This window comes from Pleurodeles waltl, chromosome 9 (genome assembly GCF_031143425.1).
Source record: "Pleurodeles waltl isolate 20211129_DDA chromosome 9, aPleWal1.hap1.20221129, whole genome shotgun sequence".
In the NCBI taxonomy this organism is placed as follows: domain Eukaryota; kingdom Metazoa; phylum Chordata; class Amphibia; order Caudata; family Salamandridae; genus Pleurodeles; species Pleurodeles waltl.
This window is the reverse complement of record NC_090448.1, coordinates 1,149,299,321-1,149,309,628: the sequence shown is the minus strand read 5'-3', so window position 1 is coordinate 1,149,309,628 and position 10,308 is coordinate 1,149,299,321. Positions and strand designations below refer to the sequence as shown.

At 44.5% G+C, this 10,308-nt stretch overlaps 1 protein-coding gene across 1 annotated transcript in view; it reads right to left on the bottom strand.

Moving 5' to 3' along the window:
• Positions 1–377: 377 nt before the first annotated feature.
• PLEKHD1 (pleckstrin homology and coiled-coil domain containing D1) overlaps positions 378–10,308 on the bottom strand; it is a 201,114-nt gene continuing 191,183 nt past the window's right edge. Inside the window, exons 11-13 of the mRNA XM_069208976.1 lie at positions 8,546–8,690; positions 7,511–7,660; positions 378–2,440 (exon numbers count right to left, since the gene is read on the bottom strand). Coding sequence (XP_069065077.1) covers positions 2,283–2,440; positions 7,511–7,660; positions 8,546–8,690 — 453 coding nt within the window. The 3' untranslated portion in view covers positions 378–2,282. The remainder of the gene's footprint in view (positions 2,441–7,510; positions 7,661–8,545; positions 8,691–10,308) is intronic.

Here is a 10,308-nt window from a genome sequence, read left to right as displayed (position 1 = left end):
CACATCCTGTCCTCTTATATGTGATAATGAAGAAAAAGGAGAGAAAATAGAATAAAACAACTGCCTAGGATCACACAATTTGGTAAAGTGGGGAAGCCAAGATCGTTCCAAGCTTTCTGGTTTCACATTATGCAATTCAGCCACTAGATGTACATGGTTCACGTCCCTTACACTCGCCGTACTGCCCCTGCCCCCTTGATTGCCACCCTGCTCTCATCAATGTGGCCATCGGTCACATCACAGACCAAACTTTTGGCCCTGGGGAAAATGTTTGCGCGTACACATGGTCTAGGACATGCAGCACCGGTGGCCTACCCCCAGCAGCCCTGGGACCCTCACAGACCATAATTTATAACACTGAAGAAGTGACAGACAACAGCAGTTGGAAATCATTTATTAGTGGCACGGTGGCAGAAACACATTTATTTATTACTCATTTGGTTACGGAGAGTAGAAATGTACATCCATTAAAACCTAAAGGCAAGACTGATGAAGAACAACGAAAGGTCTGAAAAGCAGAGCCTGAAAAGTTTTACAAGATGTCAGAATGAAAGTGAATCGTGCGATTGGTCAGAATGGGTCACATGGCCATGCAGTGCTTCCATCCATTGTTTTGTTGACCAACACTGAAGCACTGGCCAATGAGGAGCTTTACAGGATGGGCTAACGTTAGTGACCCTGACCCAGGGGGTGAAAAAACAGGCAAGGCCTAAGAATGATCATACCTGTGTTCTTAAGGACACCACATGGCACATGTGACTGTGAATTTCCAGATCTCCTGTGTCGCATTTTCACTTCTAACCAGGCTCAATGAGACTCATTTCAGAAATAATCTCATGTTTGTATTTCAGGAGCTGCACTCCTCAGAATGTGCAAAATTATGCTCAAGAAAATATGATTTGAATAGATAGGCACAACAAGTTTCGTTTTGTTAGGAATCGTTTAAATGACTGCCAGAAATGCAAATAAAAAATCACAGAATACGAGCTATATGGGCTCAAGTTCTCTTTCTAGATATCCAAACATAGGGGTTCTATTAGGGTTTGACACAAATACCCTTTATACGTTAGTCTAGCACATGCACTGAGCCTACTCCAAATTACCCATCCTCACTGCACGTTGTATACTGACATTTAAAGGCAGGTGGGAGAAAGTAACAACAAACAGTAACACATTATGTTAGAATCTGTGCATTATGGTCTGTTTACAGTATCTTCCCATGGTTTCCTTTATTTGCTAACAGTTCAGCTCAGTAGGAAGTATTGTCCTTATATAATGTGGCTTCTTTAAATGACTATGTAATAAGCTTGTTTTGCGGCAATTCCACCGCAGCGTATGGGTGACCAAAGACCTCCTTGATTAACAAGGGGGCACCAGGTACTGACAGTTATATTCACTAGGGACTCATTCGTACTGAACTCCATAGAGGAGATGTGGTCCAGGCTATTGTGGATCAGGGCTCGGAGGCCGGTGAGGTAAAGCAACCTGTGAATGTATACAAAATGTGGCCGAGCAGTGAACCTGGAATTAGGGCACAGGTCTCCACCACACCACATTTCCTCCTATAAACTGCACAACATGAGAAGATACATTTAAATTTTAGTCCTGAGACCATTATTCTCCAAATTTACATAGAACGAAGCAAAACCACAATGTCCACCTTTCCCACATCACACATTAACCATCAGTGTTTTCAGCAAACACAGCCCCACTTCTGTCCCCAAGTGATGATACGGCCTAGGTCTGCATGATGAAGAGCTGTCATCCACATGGGTGAAAGGAGGAGCGACCTGTGGCAGTCTTTGCCTAACCCTGCCCTAAGTCACTCCTCAAACATAGGAGACACTCCCCCCTTTGTAAGAACCAGTGTCAGTTTCATATTAAGTGCCTTTTTTATTAGCAGTCCTTTTTTTTTACAAACATTCGGCCTGACTCTTCTCAGTACCGACTTTGCAGGCATCCTTGGCCCCTTTTCCAAAATTATTAAGGTTACCAACAATATTGCGGTCATTGTAGTGTAATTTTATGATGCTCAACATGCGTGATTGTTCCGGTCACGTGATTTCAGCAGCCATGTTGTTTCTTGTGTTGTGGCTCGCCGCACTGTTTGTGATGGAAGACAAACATCCCTTCCCAATAGGTTTCTCTCCTCTCTAGTGCAGGGTACACAGTGTGGTCCAGGGTGCTTGGCAGTGTGCCTCCTTTCAGCAAGGAGTAGGGATAAACTATGGTGTCCATTTGCTCCTCAGGAAAAGAGGGTGAAGGCGCCAAGACTTCCGGTTTCACTTCTCACTGTCCAAGGACGGGTCTCTTTGCTTCATGAGTTGGTTAAACCTCTCCCGGAAGTGCTGGTCCCGGCTCAGCCTCTTGGTGGTTTGCTTCATGTCTTCCACAGTGGTGGTCTCGCTCGGTGAGGCGATGAAAGACTGAGAGTGCCGCACTGCAAGAAACAAGCACAGATAAGACAGAGTACCTGCATGCCTACCAGTGCTTAATTTGTAAATAAAGATGTGCCGGTGCTCAAAGCCCTTCTCTTAAACACGAGGCTGCTGTAATTAAATCTGCCAGCACTGAATACTGAGGCAGCGTAATCCTGAAGCCATCTCGGGCCTCTTCAATCCATTTACGGCCACCCCTGCCCCTTCAGCTCATCCTGCAACTTTCTACTTTCTCCCTCTATGACGCTTTTTAGTTTTTCCTTCTTCTGTCTTTCCCATACGTGTCTTTTGCTCGCAGCAAATGCTTGAGGCATAAGAATAAGCCCCGGCCCTCACAAATAAGTGCTGATGTTCAGTACCGGAAACAACAAGCACAAATTAAGCACTGATGCTTACACGGATCTATCCCTGGGCTTGAGGAAAAGCAGAGGGTGTCTGGAGTGAACTGAGCATGGAAAGGAGGTACCAGAGACAGGCACTGAACATGCTGAGAACTGAAGGTGCCTCTCCAAGGGGGGATAGCTTGTGGAGAGACAACCAGGGGTGTCATCAGGGGGGGGGTGTTCGTGGTGTTACACCCGCCTAACAAATGTCTTTTGTGGTATTCAGTTGGGTGACGATGCTTTCAGTTGGGTATGGCCAAGTGTCTGTCGGATTTCACCAGGAATTTTAACACCCAAACAAAAAAGCACACACTCTCTCCTCTCTCTGTTTGGAAAGGCTTAAAAAATGTTGGTTATTTCACAAAATAATACCCTTTTTCTCCGTCCTCCTATCAGTCCCCATTACTGTGGCTCTGTTTCTCTAATCCTCCCCTATTCCTTGGTATAGATTCCGTTCAGCTGCAGAGTTGACGTGCTTTGCAGTATTGTTCATATTGTGCAAACCTCCATTATGGCATGCGCAGTGAACTCTAACATGCACAATTCCCCCAACAAATGTCCCAAGTAAATGCAAGCTGTTTCAAGGCTTCCAAGATATGCAATCCACCGCTGGCCTCTGACAGCACCGAAATGTTTTCCCCAGGGGCGTAGCTTGGTCAGTAAGATTCGGGGGGTGAGCTTCATATTTTCCAACCATCAGGCTGACACAATGTACAAATACATTATACAACAAGCAGGGCACGTGAGAGGGACCTAAGGGGCAGTGGAGAGGGAGAGGAATGGGTCATTCACTGAATGAAAACTACAGAGATAGCATGAACTGCACGGGCTGCTGAGCTTTCGTCGGCTAGACAAAAGCATTTTGATGTAATGTGTGATTTTAGGACGATGAACCTGCATCTCGTGTTCCTAAATTGAAGGGGGAAAGACATTCAAATACAGACATTAACGAAAATTAGACTAAAATTAGAAGTACTAGGTGGATTAGCAAAGAAAGATGGCATGCATGTTTGTGCCCACGTGGGGGTCAGATACAGGAATGACACTGAGAGTTAAACATTCAACCAATATAGACGTTCAGTAATTTGTTTAAGAAACATTGACAAATACATGAAGAATGGGTGACATTTGTTTAGAACACTGGTTTGCAAATAACAAAATTTATTTAATGGCAAAGCACACCGTGTAAGTAGCCATGTATGTGTAGATGTATGCACGTGCTATTTATAGAGAGCAAAGCTAGCCAAAAACCACAAAAGTGTGGTACATGGTCAAATACAAAGGAACAGGGAATCAGTGACTGGAACAGTATCTGGGTTCTGGAAGTGGACGTGGACTGATGCTTTAGCACGCAGCTGTGTTCTTTAAAGAGGTGTGTCTTCAGTTCTTTCCTAAACTTGAGCTGGGTTGGAAGCTCCTTGTAGATATACGGATGTCGTTTGCGATCCTGGGTGCGTAACATTATCAATTGTGAAATATGTTCCATGGCAATGGTTCCAAACCTGTTGTCGGGGGACCCCTATGGGGTCCGCAAAGCTTCCTCGGGAAGGTCCATGACTGCATTGAAAATTAACTAATATTAACAGATTAATAAAGGGTATATAAATAAAGTGGCTAAATGTCCAATTGAGAATTTTGAAATGTGCTGTAAATGTCAAGGAATTTGAAAATGGAGGCTAAAAATTAAATTAGCATCCTCCGATTGATTCATGGGAGCAGTGCAGGTGCATCAAACAAAATATAGTATGGATGCTGTGTGGCTTAAATTGAATTTAGAAAAGTTCCAACCTTAATATTAAAATTGTTATTTTTTTATTTGTTCGCAGATTAAATAAAATGTGTTATCATTTGTTTATGTTTTTGATGAACTCTTCTTCCTGTATTTTTTTGTTTTGTGTATTGTTTTGCGATTCAAATCATCGACATTGTTTTGGACGGGGTCCCCAGCTTCCAGTAACGACTCAGAGGGGGTGTCCCTGGGTACTACAAGTGCTCTATGTGTGTGATTGTTTTTCTGGCGCACAAACCTTTAGAGACATCAGAGTATCCATACTGGGGAGAAACCATAAGAGTGCTCAGTAAGTGGAGACATTTCACTCAAAGCTCAATTACTCACAAACCTCTAAAGACCCATGATAGGGGAAAACCATAACTGTCCTCAGCCACATAACCACAAAGTTCACAACTCTATGACATAAGTGTCTATACTGGACCACAGAATGTCAGGAAAGCTTCAATCAATCTTTACAGCTGTTTGTGCTCCAAAGAATACACATTTGCGTGAAATCATACCAATACACACAGAGGCATTTTAAGGTATGAGCAAAGTGGGCTCTGGCCCAGGATCCCAGCCTTAGTGGGCCCCCTGATAAAGCTAGCTGTGTTCCTCAAAGAGTCTTGCACTAATGACATTGAATCATTTTTAAACAGATTTCTTAAATACTGTCCCCCTTTAATTTATTTTTAATGTGGGTGATGTGTGAGAGTCTACTACAGACATTTTGCAGAGAAATGATGTGATTATGTTTCATGCAACATCCATAAGAAAGTTTCTTTTAGATCAACCAGGACCTCACATATGAGAGATATGGAAGGTGTCACAAAGATTATTTGCAGTAATATTAGTGAGCTACTGCTGTGTAACAGCATTGAAAACACAATTCACTATCCCTGAATTTTACATGTAAACACATTTAGAATTTGGATAAGTTTACCAGTGCACTGTCAGTGACCTGGCCAAAGATGGCATGAAAGTTCTGAAACTGGTTCACAAGTTCAAAGCTGTTCTGAAGGGGGGAGGTCAAAATAAGTTTGGCCCAGGACCCCCAAAATCCTTAAGATGTCCCTGACTGTACATTGTGACAAAATATTCTTTGAAGGTCAGAACATTTACAAGATTAAAGAATACATATTGTAGACATAATACACAAGTGCATGGAATATATAAATAATTCTTATAGTTGCGACTTAAGTTCTTAAGATGAGGTGATGTTCCATTTATTCATCCCATTTGTAATCAATTGCATCCACACTATAGATGGACATTTACCCCCTACCTACTATTAAATGTCTACAACTTGTGCATTTTATATCTAATCATCTCTTAATTATCTGCATACCTTTAACTAAATTAGGTAAAGCTCTCTGGTATCCTATTGGGTCTGGTCAGCTCTATATAGAACTGCACATAAAAAAATAACGCCAATTACATCACAAGAAGCTGGTGCTTGGGACTTTCAATCTGTAATCTTGAGACAAAAGTGATGCTGAAAACCATAGCCTGGTACACTCATAAACAGCAGAAATAATATTAGATCTCAAAAAGGCTATTTTTAGAGGCTACCCTGGTACTGTCATCATCAAAAGTTACATAATGCTTTTAAAACTTGGTTAGCAGAAGTTGCACAGGAAAGTGATACAAGCTTATGCAGGCACAGGCATAGTTTCTGAAGAGAAGCTTAGAATCCTATAGAGTTGCATGGGCATTAAACAGCCACCTTACTGGTAGCAAAAACTGGTTGTAAATGCAGCACTGAAGACGGGGACTATGGTAGCAGCTAGATGCCCACACCACCAGTGAACCATGAGGAGCAAAAGTGGGTCCTCATTTGAAGAGGAAGGTTTTGCCTCTTCACTGAAGACCAGCAATAAGATCATTTCCAGAACAATTGAATCGATAGCATAACCCAGAAAGACAAAGAAGAGCTTATGAGAGGTTTATATGGAGCATTGATCCTGGTCATAGGTGAAATGCGTAGAAGAAAAGAGCGTTTGAGGCTTTCATACTGCACAGTAGTGTTCTAGTGTTATCTAACTTAATCTGACATTTACCAATTAGCTACATGAATGGTCATAAGATGACTTAACCTTAACATTAAGAAGCCACCTAACGAACATGTGGGACAGAAAGTTTGGATGAAACTTGCTGAATCAAAATGTTGTACACAAGTGGCAACAAGATATGCTTCATTGGCAAAAAAGCTACCTTTTTCAGATTAGATTGAACTGGAACACTCAAATAATGCAGATGCCAGAAATGTTTCAAACTACTGGTATTATTATCTGAATGGAGTACAATGTGTGACCATACAATAGTTATGGTTCAGAGGCCTTTAACTACAGGAACATCAGTGCGGTCCTGAAACCTCAAAGTTACTGCAGATGTCAAACTTCAAATGTTCTCAACCAAAATGCTCACTGACATACTAGCTCAAATCTCGACTGAAACTTTCTAAAGAGGATAAATTTGAACTTGGTCCTTCAGCATCCATGATGAGTCACATAATCTGGGATTTTAAATCCTGCATTAATTTTGGTAAATTTAAGAACCCAGCAGATATAGATTAACCTGATGGTTTGTGAATCAATAGAAGGTACATGAAAGCTGAGTACATGTTATTGGTCACAATTTTTGGATATGTAGGCCCATATTTATACTTTTTTAGCACCACATTTGAGTCATTTGTTGACGCAAAAGCAGTGCAAACTTACAAAATACAATTATATTTTCGAAGTTTACGCCACTTTTGCGTCAAAAAATGATGCAAATGCAGCGCTATAAAAGTATAAATATGGGCCGTAGTCTATGATGGTGGAAGAGATCACATGGGGTAATGGCCTGGCTTGAAGTAGGCATGACTAAGATTTAAATCAGAGTTGATGGCTGGAAAAGAAAAGAGTCACACTTACACTGTTTCCATGAGAAGCTGGCCTTTCGGCGGTGGAAGCGGCAGCTCTTGATGCGGCGTGTGACATCCTTCTGCATGTATACTGCATTCTTCATGATAATGGGCTTCTTGGCATCAAGCTCAGCATTCCGGATGCATTCTTCAAAGAATTCTGCTGGATGCACAGCACATCTCAGTGGAGAACAAGAAACAAACCTATCTTTGTATCCTATTTAATCCCCAGCAGAAGAAGCTTTAAGACTGTTCCTAGCCTCTGCTGTCCATCTCTTTGAACATTTTCACTTGTGTAAGTGTGATCTAAAGAGGCAGACCTCCATCTTGTCTCACACCTACATGCCACTGGGTGGCATCTGTCCAAAACCCCTTAGCCACTGGGTCACAAAAAAGGCAACAAGTGGAAATAGCAACAACTTTTTACCCAGTTGAGTGGAGGTGAAGCCAACAACGTGTCATGGTCGCCTGATTTCCCTATCGAAGAGTCTTCAGCTCAGCATCATTGCTCACCTCTTTTATCCTTTATCTTTTTTTCTTTTCTTCTATCCTTTTATTAAAGTCCCTTTACTTCACCAATGTTTAAGACCACATTTTAATCACTTCACAAATATTGGGAGTGGTATTTTCCTACGTTCACTGGCTTTAATTGGATCTCAGTATTGAAGGCTACACTCTGCAGCAGACCGCAGAGATCATGGGGTGTCAGACTCAGATTAGAGTTTTTAACCAGCAGATGAGAAGGGTTTCCCTGCCTAGTTTTTATTCATCAATCTAAGTGACACTTTTTCTAAAGCTTTTTCTACACAACAGTCAGAAACCTCAATGCTTGCAAAAGGTCTGAAGGACTTTAACAATGCAATGTGCATTCCACAATAATGTCTACCCTCCCAATGACACCCCTAAACCTTTCCAGCACCCCCCCCCTACACACACAGTCACTCATCATCCCATCATTTTAAGTTGGGTATACCACAATGAACAACTGTGTCTAGGGTACCCAGTCTCATTCATTCATTCATTCATCGGCAGGTAGGTGACATACTCTTCAAGTGGGTGACATCTGCTTTCATCTTCTCCTCCTTCTCCCGGTTGCGGTCCTTGGAGTTCAGACCTTGCTCCAACCTCCGCAGTGCCTCTTCAGCCTCCCTCAGGCGCCGCTCAAGGTCCATGCGGGCCTTCATCTCCGCCTTAGGCAAAGAAAGAAACAACTTTATGCATCTATATAAATGCACTCCACCACTCCATAACTAATGTCATTGTTACAACATGAGATGGCTCAGTGAGTTAAGAGTTTGTGTGAGTGTGTGTGTGTGACCTGCAATTTACAAGTTTGAATTCTGGCAGAGCCATCCCAGCTTTTTGTCCTTTCCAAGCTAATACATTAGGCACCTGGTGGTGAAAGTCACCCATCTCTGGGCTCTGTTCCATGATCCACTCAAAGCACAATGGGAGCGTGGCCGCGCGATCGAAGATGGCACACGCATAAGTTAGGAGCTCCGGAGGGGCCTGCAAATAATCCTGTTAAATCTACACCCAGCCCTGGGGGCAAACCGCAATCGCGGAGCGGGACAGCTGTGGAGGACACTGCAAACCGTGGAGCCCGATAGGAGCGAGGCTGAGAGGCTCCGGTGAAGGTTGGGGAACTTCGGAGCTGTCTGCTCGGCGGGCCCTGTGCAGCCGGGGACCCGAGTATGAGCACGCGGCCGGCGAAGAGAGGCCCGGCGGCACACGAGGAACAGGAGAGACCGGGAGCGGAGCGGCTTAGCGGGTGACGGCGCCGGGGCCGGAGGGCGCTCACTGGGTCGAAGGAGTGCCGAGGGCGTGCTGCGGAGACGCGAAGCGAGACCCGGCCTGGACTCGAGGAGCGAGCCCCAAAGAAACACAGCAGCAAGGAGGCGGGCGGAGCCAGTAGGCCCCGATTGCCAGACGATCGGCACCTGCGCCCGGAGTTGGGGCAGAGAGGACACGGGGTCTGACCCTCTGGACACATAAGAACCTCACGGGGCTGCACAGAGGAACAGAAGGAGATGGCGGAGGCCCAAAATCGGCGCCCCGGAGTAGGGTGAGTGCTGCAAGTGATTCTCCTGGCACTGGAGGACCCCACTGGAATACACCTGCGCCCCCAAAGATCAGCTCCCTGAAGGGGGCCCTTAAATAAATAAATAAATATATAATAAACATAGAGAGAGAAACCCAGGCGTCGGAACCTGGGCCGTGGGGCGTTCCGGGCTCGAATGGTGACTAGTGGGGAGGCATCGACCGCCTGTGGGATCCCGGCAGGCCTGGTACGATAAGTTGCCACGGGGGTCGGAGGCGGAGAGCGAAGGGGGAGACCAAACGGAAACCAGCGAGATCCCAGAACGTAGGGCTCGGCCCAGCCTGAATTGAGCTGGAAGGGAGGAATCGTGTAGGAGACCGAAGTAAAGTCGGCCTATCGCCCAGATCTGGGAGGTGGTCCTCCCCGGGTGCCAGATGTCCCCCAAGAATCGCCATAAAGGTAAAATAATGGACAATATGACACCCGCTGAACGCAAGGAGGGAGAGCCGCTGGACCCTCCCCAACTTAGAGTGCAGGACACCTTAGATAAGATCCTAGGTGCAATTGAGGACACTAAAACTACTCTACAACGTGATATCAACCAGGTCGCAGTTGAAGTCGGCCTGCTGAGGGAGGACCACCACAAGTTAGTGGATAGAGTAAAAGACACAGAGAATGTCTTGGCTGAAATTGCACCGCAATAAAAAGACCTAAAAGCCGAGGTGACGTGCCTAACAGATAGGGTTGCGCGCCTAGAGCAAAGAGCA